The sequence below is a fragment of the Vulpes vulpes genome, chromosome 6, assembly GCF_048418805.1.
Source record: "Vulpes vulpes isolate BD-2025 chromosome 6, VulVul3, whole genome shotgun sequence".
In the NCBI taxonomy this organism is placed as follows: Eukaryota; Metazoa; Chordata; class Mammalia; order Carnivora; family Canidae; genus Vulpes; species Vulpes vulpes.
Genome location: NC_132785.1, coordinates 7,510,132 through 7,530,666, shown reverse-complemented (window position 1 = coordinate 7,530,666; position 20,535 = coordinate 7,510,132). Strand labels below are relative to the sequence as shown.

General features: G+C 41.6%; 1 protein-coding gene across 3 annotated transcripts in view; it reads right to left on the bottom strand.

Moving 5' to 3' along the window:
- The window catches only part of ENOX1 (ecto-NOX disulfide-thiol exchanger 1), a 275,313-nt gene that overhangs the window by 196,799 nt on the left and 57,979 nt on the right, over window positions 1-20,535 (bottom strand). For all 3 annotated transcript variants that reach the window (XM_026009602.2, XM_026009603.2, XM_072760625.1), the window contains 2 exons: window positions 9,140-9,283; window positions 8,139-8,276 (listed from right to left, as the gene is read on the bottom strand). In XM_026009602.2, coding sequence (XP_025865387.2) covers window positions 8,139-8,276; window positions 9,140-9,283 — 282 coding nt within the window. The remainder of the gene's footprint in view (window positions 1-8,138; window positions 8,277-9,139; window positions 9,284-20,535) is intronic.

Here is a 20,535-nt window from a genome sequence, read left to right as displayed (position 1 = left end):
ATTCCAGCCCCATGTGGGTGTATATCCAGGCCATCTACCTCGCTAATCTCTTTCTGGGCTCCCAGCAGCCTTCTGGGTGCATGCCAGACACCTCTCTTGCCACCCACCCTGCCAATCCCATCCCATCTCAAGCACCCCTCCTGCCCCCTCACACCCTCACATCCCCAGTTTCCTTGCAATAGCCAAGCTCCTACTGCCTTGGGCCTTGGCATGGGGCACTTTATACTTTTTAGAATTTTTTCATCTTCCTAGATCTCCCTTCTCTTCCTCTTCTTCCCTTCTGCTACCTGGTAAACTCTAATTCATCCTTGGGCACTTAGCCTAAATATTACTTCTTCAGAGGACCTTTTCTAAATACCCTCCAATACCTCCAAGCCCAAGTTGGGCTTCCTCTTTTGTAACGTCTCACTGTTGTAATGAAACAATCGTTGACACAGTTGTTTCTGAACGACATCCGCTTCTTTAGAAATATGAATGCTCCACAGGAGTGTCACCTGTCTGTCGTGCAAACTGCTGTTTCTCTAGGGCCTTGTAAAATACGTTGCACATGTTGAACCTTCTGTAGAACCGTGGAGAGTAAATGAATATACCGATGTACCGTCCTAATGTCCCGGGGAGAAAAGGGTACGTAACTGTGGGATGTGTAACTGAGCTGTCAAGAATACATGAAATCAGGTGCATAAATTGTGAAACCTAAGTCAAGGGCCTATTTGTTTTCTGACATTTGATAATGAAAAATCCTTCAGCAAGATGGAAAATAAAAACAAAAGAAGACTGAGCATCGTCTTTTTGAGAGTCTGGCTACTCTGCATCAGGCTGTCTGTAGCCCCTTAACCGTACCTGTGGTCAGAGAGTGCCACCATTAACAGGTGGAAGGTCTAAAGAAAGGAAGCTTGCTGGCTTGAGTATTACTTTCATCTTAAAAACAAGCATGTGGGATAGTTTATCAGCTGAAAGCCCATCTGAGTGTCTCTGTAAGCTGATGAGATGGTCTCAGGTATAGATTCTTAGATTATATTGATTGATTGATTGAAAGATTTTATTTATTTATTCATGAGAGACACAGAGAGGCAGAGACACAGGCAGAGGGAGAAGCAGGCTCCATGCAGGGAGCCCGATGTGGGACTTGATCCCAGGAACCCAGGATCATGCCCTGAGCCAAAGGCAGACATCTGCTCAACTGCTGAGCCATCCTGCCATTCCAGATTACATTTTTAAAAAATCTCTGACTGCTTCTCTCATTCCAGACCTTGGAGCCCACTGATGGGCAGGGATCTAGTGGGTCAGGAGAGGAAATAGATGAAGCAGATATTCGGAGACTCATTTTGGGGGGCTCAGACACATGCCTGTGAGAGCCGCCCAGGGCTGATTTATAATTTCACAGCGAAAGCATGACTGGGGCAGAAAGGAGTCAGTGCCCATCTGTGGGCTAGGACCTGCCAAAGGCACATCCTCACCGCCCCTTCTCTCATGAGCTCCAGACCCTTAGATCTGACTGTTCTTCAGACTCAACACATGCAAAGAGAACCCCCCGTCTTCCCTCACCATTTCTCTTCCAGCCTTCTCCATCATAGCAAATGACCCCCACCATTCACACAATTTCCGAAGCTAGACACTCAGGAGTCACTGCTGACTCTTCGCTCCCCCCTTCCATCCTATAGGATTCAGTCATCAATTCTTATTGTTTCTAGAATTAAATGTCCCCCGGGTCCCTTCACGTCCTTCCACCTCCACTGCCATGATTATTATTGCCGTGATTATCTCTTATCTGAGCAACCGCTACCGTTCTCCATCTGACCTTCCTGCCACCTACCTTTTCCAGTCTCCATCCATTCCCTCTAGGACTTAGCAAAGTTCTCCGTAAAAATGCAACTCTAATCACGCTACTCCCTGCTTCACACTCTTCAGTGACATCCGATATCACCCTTTACCTGCTAGTGGCAGGAGCACTCATCGTGTTGATTTGTATTAGCTTATTTACTCTTCTCTGCTTCTCCTGCTAGGCTCGGAAAGGTCTAGGTCTCATATCCCCAGCATTCGGCACAATGTCTGGCTCAGTAAATCCCAGTGAAGAGTGATGCTCCGGGAGATGAAAGGATTTAATACAGGCCTCTTCATATCTGGGCATATTAAAGAGGATCAAGGTGTTCCTGGGAGGATGAAGCAACCCAAGAAGGAAACTAGAAAAAGTATTTTGAGCAAGCAGAGAGGAATTAAAATGAGTGGAAGCATCAGTGAATGGAATAGGGGAAAGAGAGGACAGAGAGGGAGCCTGAGACCATCCTGGCCTCCTCATGGGTCTTAAAGCTGATCTCTTCTCAGAGTGGCAGGAACCGAAGCAGCAATAGGGAACTCAGAGCTTTTGAAGAAGAAACAGCGAGGTGTGAGCTGAGGGACAATTTGGAGTGTTCACAAATACTTGTAAGAGGGAAGAAATCTTTTACTGGCTCCAAGTTAATCCCTGATAAAGCCTGTGGCACTATCTTGTATATAGTCTTTCTGTAGCTAATAGGGACATGTGATGCCTTTTGGGAGCATGTATTTGAAATACAACAAATGGCATGCCAAGAAATTTGGGGCAAAAGCTATCTGGCGATCACAGTTAGTAACAGCTAAGGAGAGGCATTCAGATGGGCCATCTATTGACAAACTGTCCCTCATACTTTTTTTTTTTAAAACAAATGTAACGCTCAAACCAGCAAACTTCCTTTCTTCAGTCCTTTCACATAGTAGCGGTGATGCTCCCGGACACAGGTGTGATTAAAGGGATCGAGAGACCCTGGCATTTAGAAGCCAGGCTCTCTAAAAGATGCTGCTCACAGTCTTCTTTTGTTTTCATTTTCCATCTCGCTGAAAGATTTTGAAATTAGGAAAGAAAATTTCACAAAGTTTCGAGAAAAGCAAGGTAATCTCATGGCCTCATACTCTTTAGAGAGTATCCAGGAAGCATGACCCATTCCCACACAGGCCCAGGCAAGAAACTTGAAACTTGGGGACTCGGCTGCTGCTTTTTCAACTCTTCCAATTGATGATTATAACTTTGGAGAGGAAGCCAGGGTGGATGGGAAGGGAGCAGCTGGTCACACAGATGGTGTCAAAGCTCATGATCTGATGTTCTGGATTTCGGCTGATGACACCCGTGGTGGGGGCTTCTGGAAAGTGACAACATGTATCATAGAAAAAGGGGAAGAAGGCTTCAGGCAAACTCCGGACCACAAGTGAATTAATTTGAAACTTGAGATTAGATAGTAACGATGTTCAATGAAAACATAAAACTAAACTAGATCATACACAGGATATCATAAATGGCGTAGAAAGACGGATGGGAGTAGAAAAGGATCTCCCCAGGTGATGAGAAAAATCTGGGTTAATGGCGATTCTAGGGTCTCATGAGATGCTAATGATTTTTTTTTTTAAAGCTAAATTAAGTTTGGGGAAGCCTACATATTAGGTACTACTCTTTGAAACTGTATATTGCACATTAGCATAGTAAAGGCTTTGCGGAAACTCACAAAGAAAGCAACGTATCTGATTTAAATTCTCAATTGGCCACAGCTGTTAGGCCATGTGAATCCTTAGACGACGTCCACTCTACCTAATAACCGTGTAGCACTGATGTTCTAAAAGACCACTTTAGAAGATCCGAATCTATCTCAGTGCACAAAGTATTAATGATGCACAAAAATTAAAAATTTCATGAAACTAAAAGTAGGAGGAATAAAATAAATATCAAATAATAACACAAAGAGGTATGTTATGTTATACATAAACCAAGACATTGAAGTGTGAGATTTAGGGCTGGAGTAAAATAATACAAGTTTTGGATAAAAGAAACCAATTCCATGTAATGATCTTAAGCAGCACTTGACAGGAAGAGGGTAACCGGGGAAGTTGGTGAGAGTAGGGATGGAGTCACGGTGGGAACATGTGGGGAATGACAGAGGGAGGACAATGGAAACAGTGTAGCTGTGAGAAAGCGCACTGTGACAGTGATCAGTGATCTGATTTCCTGGGAAATCCTTCTGATAAAAATCAGAGGATATGAGAAATGTGTGCCTTCCTTTGCTGATAATTTTAATCTCTCAACAAATGCAAGGAGTCATAAGGAGTGAGGCTGGGTATCAATATAATTTTCACCAATATTAGTAGTAGAGTAGTCAGTTGTTCAGAAAGATCAGAAACTTTGGGAGAACGCCAAGGGCTCGTAAAATCCAGCCTCTCCATAATCCCCGTCGGAGACCTTTTAGCTGAGATTTCTTGGAAGGCAGGCTACACTAAATAATCCTTAAGCCCCTTCTGAGAGGGTCAGGACAGCATCTCACATTCCACAGGCACACCGAGGAGTTCTAGAAGCGGCCGTCTGTGGTTGTGTCGAACAAGCAGCACTACCCATGGGGGACAGGGTCAGAGAAATACTCGATAGGGCTACAAGAACTGACAGGATATGTGCTGGAACAAAAATACATCAGTAGTACAGAACAGGTATTTAAGAAGTAGATTAAAATATACACAAGAATGGAATGCTTGATAAAGGAAGGAAGTAAGAAGCCAATGGAGGCACTGAAAATTGGGAATACCTATCAGTCTCTAGTGTGGGCAAAGCCTGTCCTTATTTGGAAATGGGATAAAGAACTCATAAAGGAAAGTTTAAACATATGTTTTTATTAAAAAAAAAAACAACAAACAACATTAAGAGGCAAAAACAGACTAGATAAGTATTTTTAGGAAATATGAATTCCAAAGATTAAAATGCTTAATAATTAACGACCAAATATAAGCCAAAAATAAACAAACAAACTCCACCAAGAACTCTGTGTGATAAATAGATATAGTATGAAAGTAATCTATTTACAAAAGAGGAAACATGAATAGAAAATAGGCAGGGAAAATAAATAATTTACAAAGCGTAGTCATAAAAGAATTGAAGGCAAAAGAATAGGATGCCATCTTTACATATCAAATTAGTAAATAAATATTCAATACACACGTATATTTTGGAAATTAATTGCCCAGTGTTTCACTTTAAAGTGTTCATTTCTTGTGACCTATTAGTTCAACACATAGGAATCTCTCCAAGGACAATAATTCTAATTGCTCTACGCATAACATTGCATGTTCATGTAATATTCATGTAATATTCATGTAATATTATGTAATATTATGTTTAAAAAAATGAGCAAGACAGAAGGAAGGAATAGGAGTTAATATTTAGTGAATGCTTACTACGTGGAGGTACCATGCGGTTATTGCATGTAAGTTATCATATTAAAATCTCACAACAGTCCCATGAAAGAGACATAATCATCATTTCGCAAGAAAGGTAAAACGCTTCTACGTGCTTGAAGAGATTAAGTTCTCCAAAGGAACTTGGCTGGAAGAGTGAAGCAATGGAAACAGACTAAATGTAAACACTAGCATGGCTGACGAAATTGGAGATTTTTTTTTTATTGGAGATTCTTTTAGTGGATTATTTATCTTAAATAACTTTATCTAAAGCAATAAAATGGAAAAATAATTTAGCGCAAGGGGTTAATAAAAATGCATCATAGAATATTTTGCATTTCACATGACTGAACTATTTGGATGGAGAAAAGACTGGAAGAAAACACACATAGGTGAGTGAAAAGAACCCAACTTGGCCTTGAGACAGTGTCAGCAAACGGAGTCAAAGCAAAGTGCAGTTCCAGCGGTGGAATGCAGAAGTGATGAAGGGACACCCGGGAAGACCCTGAAAGGCTCAAAAACAGTTTAAGCAGCTCGGCTAATACAGGAGATAGAGAACGTAATTCAGGGCAGATACGGCGAATCTTCTATAACGAGCAGGGCTGTAATTCTTTTCATGGTAAGTTGCTGGGAAAATCATAAATTGGTCATGGTTAAAATGTCAGAAGACTCAAAATCATACGCACAAAAAATAGTGAATTATTGAGGTTGTGCTTTACTCTGGAAGTTATACCACATTCCCTGAGAGAAGCGGGAGGGGGGCACAAGAGTAATTTCTGCGAGATGAATATTTCAGTTAGGCAGCTGGGAAAATTTGGGTGGAGAAATAACAAGTCTTTGCTCTCAAGTTATTAGCAGGAAGTATCTGGTGTAAGCTTTAGGGAAAAGGGGTCTGGATAAACACATGTTCGAACCGTAGAAAATGTCACTATGTACATCCGTATGTGTTGTGCACCACACTAAACCTCAGTTCCACGTGAGTTTTATAACTTTTGGGGGAATTTTATAAATACCTAAGTATAATGTTTTGTAGCTCAATCCTTTTTTTTTTTTTTTTTTAGGATTTATTTATTTTACAGAGAGAGAGAGAGAGAGTGAGAGTGCACACATGCATGAGTTGGGAGAGGGACAGTGGGAGAGAATCTTTAAGCAGACGCCCTGCTGAGCATGGAGATCAACTCGGGGCTCGATCTCATGATCCTGAGATCATGATCTGAGCAGAAACCATGAGTCTGACGCTTAACTCACTGAGCCAGACACCCCTGTATATACATATGTGTATAGGTATGCATACATGTAATTTACTGTAACGAGTTTAGAATTTTATATCTATGGCTACTATTGAAAGGCCACAACAACAACATCAACAACAACAACAAAAAACCCAACAAATGCTTGGTCAACTCAGCACAAAATACACACGTCTGTGGGTGCAGAAACGACCTCTCCAAAAGCTATTGGTTGCTACTTGGTGCATACCATCTACCCTCATCTAGCTTCATGGGCAAAAGGGAATTGTTCTTCTGACATTAAAACAATGACCGGGACGCCTGGGTGGCTCAGTGGTTAAGCATCTGCCTTCGGCCCAGGGTGTGATCCTAGAGTCCCAGGATCAAGTCCCATATCAGGGTCCCTGCACGGAGCCTGCTTCTCCCTCTGCCTGTGTCTTTGCCTCTCTTTCTGTGTCTCTCATGAATAAATAAATAAAATCTTAAAAAAACCCACAATGACCATAACATAATAACTGTCACCTTTCCATTGTAAATTCTGGAGAGGGCAGGGATCATGCCTGCTTTGTTTACAGCTGGAGCCCCCGCACCAGGACGGTAACTCAATAAATATTTGCTGAATGAACCAACGAGTGAATTAGTGAGTGAACATTGCAAATCTTACTTATCTTCCAAGGCAGCTCAAGTCCTACCTCCCTGATAATATTTTCTCCTAGAGCCCCAGTGGTTCACCCTTCTGGCAATTACTACATTATGAGCCTGCACCACTACTTCACACCTGATTCTACACATTATTTTCATGGCTGTTTTTTGTTGCTGGGTTTTGCAATTTAGGAGACGTAGTCCTCAAAGGCACCAATATAAGTACATATTTACTCTGTTCCCCAAAGTATTTATCACAGGGTTCATGGAACGTCCTCAGTAAACATGTATCAAATTAAATGAGGAATCTTTTAACTGGCCTCCTACTTTGTGACATTTCCAGACATTTTCCCTATTGAATGCATTGTATTATAATTCCAAAGTGTGATGGGAAAAATGTAGGAGATGGTGTCAGTTGAGTTGGGTTTCTAGTTCCGCCACTTCGGCGCCGGGAAAAAAGGCTTGTCCTCTGTTTCCCTGTCTTTAAAATGGGAACACAAACACACAAACAACAATCTCTACCTGCCTCGAGCAAATGACTGCGGAATCAAATGGCATAATGTATGTGGAAGAGTTCTGCAAATCAGAAGGCAAATGTCAGCTCTTCTATTTAGCAATTTAAAATATGACACTGCTATTGCAGAGCTTCAGAGGCTCCATACTGCCTTTGGCTTTTTCTTTTTTTTTTTAATTTTTAATTAATTAATTAATTAATTAATTGTTTTAAATTTAATTTTTATTGGTGTTCAATTTGCCAATATATAGAATAACACCTAGTGCTTATCCCATCAAGTGCCCCCTCAGTGCCCATCACCCAGTCACCCCCACCCCCTGCCCACCTCCCCTTTGGCTTTTTCTGAGAAGAGCTACTAGGCAGGAGGGAGCAAGGTGATGAGGAAAAGAACCTCCAGCACAACCTGCCAAGCACGGCCCGGGCGTAAGTCCCAGACTACGCCCAACACTTGGGCGTGGGGAGATTACCGGGTGCACCTGTCCCCCACACCCTCTGGCACTGCTGCAAAGTCCCTTCAAACCCAAGCTTACCGGACACAAGCTGCTGTCCAGGCAGCCCCACGGGAACCATGCCCAAGTTATTCATGGCGGTGGCCCAGGCTGTGGGATCTGTCACAGACATGTTGAGCTGCGTTGTGTCTATCGCTATACTCCCCAAACCGTCGGCTGCTGTGGGGAGAAACGAACCATGACTTCCAGTCAACAGGCAAGAGTGTTTGTCGTAAAGGAGATCACATTTCCGGAGAGGTGAGGCTTCGTTTAGCACATTCCCAAACCACACAAAAATAAAGCACTGTGATCAATGGCCATGTTTGCCCCAGACGTAAACATAAAGGGTTTCCAAGTACGTTCTGAGAGGAAAGTTAATGACATGTATGTAGCTTGTATGGCGCCCAGCCTGCCATTAAGGAAGTAGGCCTAGAAAAAAAACCCCAAAAAACTGAAGAACTGCTTCTCTGTCTCAGTGGCAAAAATGTTCATTTACGCTCCAAGGTTGAGACACAAAGCAGGACTTTGGTAAAACAAGTCAATTGGCCTGGTACACTGAAAATAAGGACATTCATCTGCTTCTGAGTGCAATTCTGGAGCACGCACACCTTCTAACTAATTAATAGAATCTTTAAAAACAGTTGTCAAGTAGCCAAACGGGTCCTGACTGAATTCATTCGTGTTACCTTGTAACGTATTCCTTCCTTTCTAAGCTTTTTGTGTCCTTACGCTAAGGAAGTGCAGGTGTCTGCCTAAAAGGACTCTTACAAAATATTTCTTCCTGGGTTCGGCCTTTCACCAAAACAAAATAAGCAAATAAATAACATTAAAAACACACAAAAAAAGTGCAGAGCAAGAAAAACAAAAGCTCAGCAAAATATGTGAAATTTGACTTCATGCTCCTTGAGGCACACCGGGTCCACGGCCTGATTTCTTAGAGGATCCCGGGTTCCCCGCTCGATGCCTCTTTTCGTGGCCAGGCCGGGCAGGCTTTTCCACTAATTGCTCGAAGTGCCTTGCTTGTGTCCCCTGCTGACATTTACCTGCAGCCATCATCGGAGGAAGCTGCTGGGGGCACCGGGAGATGCTTTCAACGCCGCCTGCATCTACTCCTGAATTAGGAGCATCCTGGGGGGCGGGAGCGCTCTGATGGCTGAGTGCAGGGTCCCCACGGAGGTCATCGGATTCTGCAAGAGGGGAAAGCAAGTGTGGTGAGCGATCGTGACGGTTGGCCCAGGGAGCCCTCGAGGACAAGACCACTGTGGGTGCAAAACCAGACCAACGGCCACAGAGTCCTAGGCACAGGCCCAGAGCACCTGCGTGGGTTCGCAGCTCTGGGTGCCCGGCGGGTCCGCTGTCAACTCACCTAGAGCCGAGCTGCCTGAATAAGCAGCACCATTCCCCTTGCCTCCTTCTGAAGACACATCACAGACAGGGCTTATCAGCCCCTGCACAGCCTCTTCCACACACTACACATCAATGGAGAGGCCAGACTCAGGGCTAAATATGATTTTTTTTAAGTTAAAAAATTAATTGATGTTGTTATTTTGGAAGACGGTCGTCTGTAAAATGTATTCAGAGAGGCAAAAAAAAAAAAAAAAAAAGTAGAGGAGGGGAAGAGAAAAGCAAGAAGCTATTGGCCGTGAGGCTGGTAAAGGAGTGCACCCGAATTACAATAGTGGGGAAAGGCAAAAGGAAAGAATGGGATGCTGCTCACAAAAGAAGATTGAGAGGATGCTGGAGCGGCAAAGGAGATGCAGTTGTTTCTTTCAGTTCTATGTAGATATATTGAACAGGCCACAATTTGTTTGGTCTGAATTTTCCCTGAAGTCTCACAGCATACACACACACACACACACACACACACACACACACACACACGTATGCGTGTATTTTGTTAAACTTTTTGGGACACTTTTCTAATAAAAACAAATAACAATAAAACATCAAATAAAGCTGCAGAGGAAAGGGTCCCCTTAGAGCACACTATTTATAAAAGGCCTTCTCTCCATCCTTAAAAAGGCAAAACGCAGCATTCCTACATACATATTTTTTCACACATACATGTGTCAAGTGCACTTTCACCAGTTCAAAAGACAAAGACAAAAAAACACACCGCTTAGATGTGTGATCTGAGAAGTGTGAATTTTAAGTGGATTTGATATAATGATTGGATTTAATTGTTTCTTTTTACTTAGGTACAAAATTAGAAATTTTTCGAATCCATGTTTCTGCCAATGGATATTTTAGAATTAGGGGCTATTGTCTGTTTGTGTGTGTCTAGTGCAAAGTTTGGCCCTTTTATGGTGTGCTCTTTTATTTCTTTGATTCTTAGGTATGAGAATTAGTAATCCCCTTGAACATTATACTGTCAAAGAAAGCTCACTGCCTGTTGAGTATAAGTTAAGTTCAAATGGAAGCTCAGATTTCAATATTTCAAGGATAGGTGGGTAAAAATGAGCAAATTGTTTCCATGGTCTCCACAAATACCTAGTCTGAGACCAGAGGGGCATGTGACATAATGGGGAATTTTTTCCAATGATTTGTTGGCGAGATGAAACACCACCATGCAGGAAAAAAAACACTTCAACTTCGGGAGTGAAATGCACTCAGGACAAATGTTTTATACCTTGCAATTAAACCCTACTACCCAAGTGAATTGAGGACTTGCTTATCTATGGTGAATCAATTGTCTTAGGTAATGGAGACCATCAGGCGACAAGTATCACCACAGAAAATCAACACAGGAACAAAAATATGTGACTAACCTAAATGTCTGCCCTTCGGCTACCCACGCACCAGCTATATTTCTATGATGAAACTTCAAAGCTTCACTTTCCTCTTTCCACCTCCAACCAGTTCAGATCACAGCAGAGTCTGGCTACACTGTTCATTCTTTTGCTCGAATGGCCACGTAGTAGAGTCATTTCAGATCACTGCAAGGTCACTATTTATCCTACTTATCTGCCCAAATGAAGTTTAGTTGGCTGGCTTCCTTCCAGCTAGGGTTCTCCCCAAATGGGCATTAATCACACCTTTCTGTCCAATGAGTCTGCTGTTTCTGGATCATTACAGCAGAGAACATCCCTTTACTTTGTAGGCTTTACAACTTGTACCTGACCAGCCATATTTCACCTTGGTTTTTTTGCAACAGTATTTCAGGGGTGGTGTCAGCTTTCCATGGCTCTATAACTGTCTGTTCCAATGGCATTTTTTTTTTTTTTTTAGCGATTATGGTGTTACAAGGGAGCATTAGATGTCCTTGGGGCCCATAGCACCTATCCACACTTTCATGCCCATCCTAAACTGATGCTGTTTCATCGACAGCAGCAGTGGAACAAAAACAAAACCCCATTGCTCTGCTGGCAAGATGTGGTTTGCAAACCTGAATTTATCCCCTAATGAGACTCTGTGACATTTAATTTATTACATGGTCTTTGGTCTACCAACCCGATGGTTTTAATGGCATAAAACTTCATGTAGCTACCATGTACCTAGAATGGTAACTCTAAAGTTAAATTCTATAACATCTTAGGCTTATCCAAGAGTCTCAAGATGCCATGTAATTCTTTAAAAAAATGTAAATTTCCCTGATGCTCGGATGAAAGATGATATTTTAAATTGATTACTGCCTAGTAATTTATGAATAGTGGCAAGAGTGATTTTCATACTCTCCTAACATCTATCGTTCCTATTGAAAACCTGCCTCTTAGATGACTCAGAGCCATAATGCCTAATTTATCATTCAAATCAATTTCTCTGCCTTAAGTTTTCTTATTTCTGAACTATAGAAAAGATTAATATTGTTAATGGTGTTTATTTACACACAGAGATGTGGGGAGTTAAAAATTATAGCTAATAAAGTACTTGGAATATAGTAGGTGCTAATTATTATTATTTTATTTGGAAGTGTAGTGTTTCTATTAAGGTACCCTGGGATCTTACTGTTCTACTGGATAATTATGCAATTAATTCTAAAAGAGTGAGTAACACTTGATATTTCTAAAAGCAAGCATTGCCCTAGTTTTTCTATGCCACACCTAAATTGTAGCAGAATATTTCTTCATCTTCTACAAATCCTTTATAAAATAATACAATGTGATTTAAAAGATGCATAAATTTTTTCCTCTAGATTTTTTTTGTCTATACAACTACAAAAGCTTTCAAGAGACTGATGATCAATTATGAAACTGGCAGCTTGAATTTACAGCTTTTAGTGGAGTAAGATCATCACAAAATAATCAGATGTACCAAATGCCAAAGATAAATGCAGCTTTATCCAGGGTTCAACTGAAATCTAACTTATTCTTTGTTAAGTTATACTCAAGTACAAAACTTCATACTCCATTTCATAACTGTTCAAAAAGTTCTATTTATGCTAAAAATTTCACTGGTCTATGTCAATGGGGTAAATAATTTCTGAAACTCACCAAGCCTAAGAAAATACCATTTCCCCCTCTTCCCCACCCCCCCATGAAACAACCAACCAAGCAAACAAATGGCACAGGCTTCTCTCACTGTAAATAACACAACTCTTGCTAACCCTGTCCAACTTTTACGGGTCCCAAGGGCATACACATGCTATGAATAATAGGCCCATCTGTAACTGTCCACAATGCATAGATTGCTATAAGATGGAGATGAGTTAGGTTTTGAAAATTCTCTTTCTTTTTAATTTAGAAGAATGATTTTGTTTGATGTTACGTCCTCAGGTTCAAGCCTACTTCAACAGAAAAATAATTATAGTGAGAAAATCATATTTATTAACGTTATTAAGAGTTGATTCCAAAGGAAATTTATTTAATACGACATCTGAATCTTATTTGGTAGGAATTATTCATTAGCATTATCATGGCTTATACTTATGGCAAAAAGAGAAATGCATTCCCATCCAAAGTTCTACTTTTCTTTTTTAGTACTAAGAAAATAATTTGCTTTGATGTTCATGTAATCAGTAGCATATTCTTAAGGTTATAGAAATGTTTAAAAAATACAGAATATTGTTTAAGAGATGTTACTAATGTATTGACTACATGATTTTTAAGCAGCTGTCTATGAATAATAAGGGAGACATTTCTGCTTCCTCTAATGGTAAACTAAGTAATTCAGGCCAATTTTCCCACTGAGAAACAACTAGAAAAGCTTAATGTCTTTCATCTGTTTTATAGAATTCTACTATTTCTTCGGATACAAAAGGATCCCAAAGGACAGAGTCTAATTACTGTAGAGGAATACTAGGCTTCTAAGGAGGATGGGTCCTGCCATGTACTAGGCCTTATGACTTACTGATCTAGGATATGAGTAGAATCTGCAAGTTTTGAGGCAGAGTGGAATTGTTTTGCAAAATGTGGTAAAAGAGGACACCAAGGCTGAGCACTCTGAAGGGAAAGAAACAGGGGGTCTTGGTGGTCACCCAAGGCAAATAGGCACTTTGGAAAGGAGAAATGACGGAAGCAGATTTTCAGGTGGTTTGTTGGGAAGCATACAACGTATACGAGCATTTTCTTTCCCCCCTCTACTGAAATGTCTATAAAGTCTACGTGACTCCTTAATTCTTAGATAGGAGTAATTTCTGCAGTGCTGGATGTGCTTTAGGGGAGCAGCTGATAATGAAGATTACCTAAGGTACCGCCTGATAAGGCATGATAACATTTTCAAGTCTATTAAGTATATAGGATGTTGGTTATGAATGATCAGTATCTCCTGATTAATGGGAATAAAAAGATTAAGGTTTTGAAGAAGAGATTTAGATTTAACTAGATTTTATGAAGAATTAGATTTTATGGAGGAATTTCTGATGAGAGAATTGTAAAGTAGGAATATTACATCAAAGAAAGATAAAAGGATCCTTCTCAGTGGTGGAGAGAAAAATCACCTCTTGGAGATGGTCGTGGGCAGAGGTTGGAGCCGGGCAAAGAGCAATTCAGGCACGGCTGACCCTTACAGCACATTCTAGCAAAGCCATGAAATCAACAGGTCCTCTATAATATCTAATCTGTCACTCATGTATTTGTAAGATTAGTGAACTCTTTTCAAAAAAGTGTCACAAATTTGACACACACATGTGGCACAGTGTACCTGAGGAATGATGCCATTCCTGCTATTTGTAGTTTTTAGTTTATTCTTTTTTTTGTAAAGTATGAACTATGTTTTAAAGATTTTATTTATTTATTCATGAGAGACAGAGAGAGAGAGGCAGAGACATAGGCAGAGGGAGAAGCAGGCTCCCTGCAAGGAGCTCGATGTGGAAATTGATACCAGGACCCCAGGATCATGACCTGAGCTGAAGGCAGATGCTCAATCAAGGAGCAGGCATTCCTTTAGTCTATTCTTTAAGAAGACAAAGGGGACATATACTCCCTCTGCTGTGCTCCCCTATCTCCCTGGACCTTTATACCAACATTTGTGACTTCATATTCTAATTAGTTGTTTATGTCTATGTCTCTAATAAACAACAAGCTTACAGTGATTAAGGAGACTAGTCATCTTTGCATACCCTGCAGCTAGCAAGCACAGTACCCAAAATGTGGCAGATGTGCATGTGTGTACCCTCTCTCCCTTTATATCTCTACTTATAGATATCCATGAATGAGGGGATGAATTGACCCATTATATGTAATTATTTATGTCCTGTGCAATATATAATTAGGTAGATTAAATATAATAGTTATATGTAATACATAATTTATATGCAATAGACAAATTATTACATATAGAATTACAATGTTTGTAAATTTATAAAATACATTTAAAATAATATAGAAGTTATATGTGTGTGTATACACATACATAGACGTTTTTCAAGTGAATTCAGTCCGGAAGGAAGGAAGGAAGGAAGGAAGGAAGGAAGGAAGGAAGGATGGAAAGAAGGAAATTAAAAAGGAAAATAAAAAGAGAGAGGAGGAAATAATAAAGGAGTAAAGGGATAAACTTCAGTTTCAGGATCTCATGGAGATCCTGAAAGGCTGGAGGGTCTGAAAGCTAAAGAACAAAAAAGGGGGTAATTGCTTTTAGAAACTAGAACACAGACAAATTTAATGTGTCAAAGAAAGACAATTTTTAAAAAATGTTAGATCCTTCCAGATAAGCTTTTGGTACAGTTAACAAGTCATTCTCCAAGATCTAAGATCCCACACCTCCCTGGCAACGAGTGTAGGGTCATAATCAGGTTACAGTGATGCTCCCCTTTTGTGAGACTTCTTGCAGCTCTTCTTTGAATGGGCTGAAATCTATAAATAGCAGCATCTCCAGACCCATTAAGCAGGACATTAGTGTAATAAGAGCATATATGAACATCTATGCTAAGGAAGTGAAATCATTGGAAGAAAGGAAAAATTTCCATTTGGCATGCGCGCCACAGGCGACAAAAAAAGCAGATCTGGCCATTTCTCAAACACAAAATGTTGTTAAGGACTTGTGATTACATCCTCCATTTTTCCACTCTGTCTAGCAGCCAGTTTTAAACTACAAATCATTTCCTTCCATCTTAGGGAGGACATGGTTACTGAATGGATGATAAAGTTTTACCTGTGACATGTCTGTCTTCAAAGAACATAATGTTGAGAGAGACAGAGAGAGAGAAACAGAGAGAGAGAGAGAGAATATGAATGAGACAGACCTAGAAGGTCTTTTTCTGAAGTCATGAAATCAAATAAAATTACCAAATTTGTCAGAGACAGCTCCACCAGCACAGGCATGAGTAGATAAAGCCGATTATCTTCTGACACAAAGAAAAATACAATTTGGCATTACATTTATAAGTGTAGAGAAATGACAAAGGTAAAATTATTTTGTTTTCAGGAAACCTATGCTTTAAAAAATATTACATCTTATATTTCTAAATTGAACAAAATAATAAAAGAGAAAGCTTGAGACCTTAGGGAAAAAGTATTTCTCTTTCCATTAAAAAACGGAAAAGAAAATACAACTCAATGCTACTGTGACAATATATAATTTTAAAGCCTTTGTATAGGCAAGTTTTAAAATACAGGAGCTTCCCCACTCAGATTATTTCAGATTTTCTGAGAAGGGCAGTATTACAGCTGAAGGTTGTTTATGAAACATGTAATGGGTCAACTCAGAACCTCTCGCTAGTGGATATCCATCAACCACATACACCAGGTGTTGTCGTAGGTTGTTTTCTACCTTCCCACATATACCTACATGGGGAAAGCTCCCGTGGCTGACTCTGCTGGTGAGCGAGTTATTAGAGGAAGCAATTTCATCCATAAACAGAAGCCTGGGCCCATTAGAACCAGAAGAGTCTCACTTTAAGCAAAGCTTTTTCTAAGTCCCTGAGGACTCAGGACAGACACATCCAGGTTCAGAGAACATCAAGGTTCGAACCCAAGATTTCATGAATTCCAACTTCTCCTGGATGTGGAAGTCCCTCAAATGTTTCTGGCAGGCAATTGTTTCTTGGCAGGTAACAGATGGTCTGTTCTTCCTCTGGCAGAGCTCTTACCTGGAAAATAAAGGCTCGGAGCTCTGCTCTTGAACCCTGCTTCTGTGGCCATGTGAGGCCCCGGGGAAGGGAGGACTCTCCTATCCCCTGAGGAGGGAATATTGAGGCATAACTGCCCACCGATAAGTCACAGGCAAGTTTATGGAGGTAAATAAGGACAGATCAGATAATCTGCGCTGGTTTCCTGTTTGCATGTTCTCTGTCCTCCTCACACTCCCATTCAAAGGTTCTGTGGGAGAGACCAAGTCAACGCAGTGCTGACACTACCCAGAGCCATGGGCTATGGAGAAAGAGTAATGGAGAGACCAGAAGAAGGAGTCCTTTGGGCAGAGGGGGGGAACCCCTCCGAAACAGACTTTAGGTGGATTTCAGGCCTCAAAGAAATCAGCCCTCAAGGTGTGAGGTCTATAGGCCATGGACACTGCCACCAATTAAAGAGCAATCTTGGGGCAGCCTTGGTGGCTCAGGGGTTTAGCACCGCCTTCAGCCCAGGGCGTGATCCTGGAGAGCCAGGATCGAGTCCCATGTTGGGCTCCCTGCATGGAGCCTGCTTCTCCCTCTGCCCCTGTGTCTCTCGTGAATAAATAAATAAAATCTTAAAAAAAAAATTAAAAAAAAAGAGCAGTCTTTTATGGGTGTATAGTGGAGGACAAGGCATCCCGGTCACAGGCTGGCCTGAACGGCCACACTTACGAACAGAAGGCAATTTCTGTAAACATTATTATCTCCTTCTATAAGGGATGGCGGACAATATCGTTCTACAATGTGTGCTGTTTTGAACTCAGGTTTTTCATTGTGTGCTCGTTTGACACCTTGCCCCGACCATGAAAAACCATGAAAAACGTATTAAGCTACAAAGTGGAACATTTTAATTGTAGCGGGTGACTAACTGACCCTGACATGGCTACAAACTCTGGTAAATGAATTATCTGTTTTCAAAAAAAAAAAAAAAAAAAAAAAAAAAAAAAAAAAAAAAAGCCCTGATTAAAGCTCTCTAATCTGCGGAAATCTACCTGCAATAAAACCCAGATCAGACCCTGACCAGCCTGAGCCAGTTGCTCATCCTGATTAACATTTCTCCTAGGAGAGTCAACACACAACGTGTTAGTTATTCTTTAAACTAATGTGCTCTTAATGATGCCTTTGCAACACAGTGGATGAAGTATTAGCCCTGCAGCCATGATCGCCCCAGGATTTACCGATTTAGCAGGACACCTCACCTCCAGTGGGGTGCCCTGGCCAGAGACCTTGTTTTCTTTTTCCCTAAATGACCACCCACAGCCCTTGGTTATGGTCTGAAACCAGTGAGCAGGATGGTGGGGGCCTCAGGTTCCCAGGGAGAGTCCTTTTCACTCTATGGGGAGTCACAGATGACGTGGTTACCTCCTGGGGGGGTGGGCTAGTTGGAGGAGGGGGCTTGTTCCTGGGGCAAAGGGATGTACAGCAAGATATCCAACTGGAAAGTTCTGGGCCGGCAAGGAGTATTCTGAGGAAGTGGGTCAAACCCTGGGTGCCATTGGCTGTGTTCAAGGTTCAAGTGGAGGTGCTCAGACAAGAGGAAGGCCTTCGGGGCCTGGAAATACTCAGGTTCCTGAGACTGGAGGTTGGAGGGTGTACAGCAAGGTGGTTCTAGCCTGTAGGGACGTTCGAGATTCAGAAGCTAAGAGAAAGATTGTCTTGGTTCTTCTATGGAGAAGACTTCATGTTCTAGCTGCTCTTGGAGGTCAGGATCACCATGAGAGTTCAGGACCGGCCGCACAGAGCGGTCTCAGCGAGGCCTTTATGACCCAGAAAACCTCCATGGAGGTCTGAAGGTCACTGGCGAAGGCTGCTGCCCCAGCTGTAGCTCCGTCTCTGCTCTCTATCTCGGTTACAGATTTCCATACAAGGGTGTAAATGTGCTCCCCTCATCCCTACCTTCTCCCATTAACACTCGTTCTCCCTGTCAGTGGGAGGAGATATGTGCCTCTTAGGCATGTCACACAGAAATCCTTCCTTCCATACAAGGGAATGGCATTTGGAGGACTAAGCTCCTCAAATAGAAGCTCTTTTTCTACTTCAATCTTCCAGATCAACAACGCATCTGCCCTGGGAAAGGAGCCTATTTTTCTAGCTGTGGCTGTGTTATCAGTTAGGTACTGAGGGCACAGAGTCTACCGTAAGGTTGGGGAGCGGAGAACGTTTTATGTCAACAGACAGGGAAACATGCGTCATCAAAGCCAAATACGGATTTGATGAAGCACCTAGAAATTTTGTATTATGACAATTTCTCTAATCATCACATTTAATAGTCATATAGACATCGGTATAGTGGAAAATCACTAGTAAGTGAGGCTTTCTCATGTGGCAACAACAAAAAAACCTGAGTCTGCACAATGATGGAAAACTCAGAGCTGGTTTTAAATGAAAGACAGGTCACTCGTCGGCAAATCATTTCAAAAGCAGAATCACAGAAGTCCTGTGTGAAAGTCCTAGAGACACAATTACATCGTGTGTCGGATGTGAGTGCATTTTGTATGTTAAGTGCCGTGTGTGTGTGTGGGGGGCTCTAAAAAGCAAAGCAAAGCTGTCACCATTGGGAGTCTGCAGAAGTTTTCAACGGCTGCTCTGAGACACTGTCCCTGGCCTGCCTACGACGTGTGGGATAAACAAAGCTATGCTTTCCCCTTAAATTTGCCAACCTCAGTTCAGGATCAGATGCCACCCCCAGTCATTTCTTCACAGACGACTTAAGTATTATCAGGGAAAAGGGTGGGGGGGGGAGGGAGCAAAGTGCTGACCCTCGGAAACAGAGAGAGGAGGAAAACGTCTGGCCTGTGGTCGTGAATGCAATTCCATGTTAGCTTTAAAGTGATCGTGTGGATTTATGGTTTTATTATTCATAAAAAAGAAATTCGGCTGAATGTGCTTTGTGCGAATCACAGGACATTGCTATTGCTACCGTGGTTTACTATTTTCACAGCAAGATGGCTTAGACTCAATCTAAACAAATATTTTAAATGGATCCCCACTAGCACTATCACATTTTTTTTTCTTTTTAGTCTTAATGAAAAAAGATATTCTGCTCTTCGAGTCCTCTGATGTTCTTATTCTTATGCAGCTCTAAATGTTATGGTTTATTACGAGATAACATTTATTGTAAAATAATGACTAAGAAAATGACCGGCACCCAGGGGTGGTGAAAACAGTGCAGTGTGTGTGTGTGAGGGTGTCTGGGAGTTGGCAGTGGCTGCCAACTGCACATATTCGCCGGGCCTTGGCCATTAATGCGATCCAAATAACGATCTTATTACTTGCACGATCAAGTAGACACGTGTTCACGTACTTATCCAAAGTATCCACCTGACAGTCGCTACAACACAAAGCATCTTATTGATAACCTACGAAGTAGGCAGACGTAACCGGGAGACACACAATCAACATAAAACGAAATGCAGCATCCTTTCCAGACTTTTCGCGCTACACTCTCTGAATACTAAACTCTCACGAACAGGAGACAAACCCTTGCTGCCTTCCTTCCAGCCAATGCAACGGCCCTTCTTTTCCGGTAGTGAATTTTGCAGTGGTGGGAAGTGGGGACACCGTTCTTTCCAATCTGAGGATAAACGTCAATGTAGGTTAGGTAGATGGAAATGACTACTCTTATAAGGACATTTTTATTCTCAAGGTATTATTGTTAATACTTGTAATGAGTTCAAAAAGCTGAAGTCTGTAAAGTGAAGGGCGAATGCCATTCCCTCAACCCTTCTCCCAGAGGCCCCTGCTGGGAAGACAGCGTCTTATGTAACAGTCCCACATCTTTGATCTTATGAAATATCAACAACCACCTATGAGATAGATGTTATTAGCAATTTTGTACAAAAGATGAAAAGGTTTGGAAACTTAAGACTTGGGCTCGTTTCTGCGGGGTCACCAAGCTAATGAACAGCAGAACCCCAAGGCTCCATTTGTTGAGCCTCTGTTGTTGCAGATTTG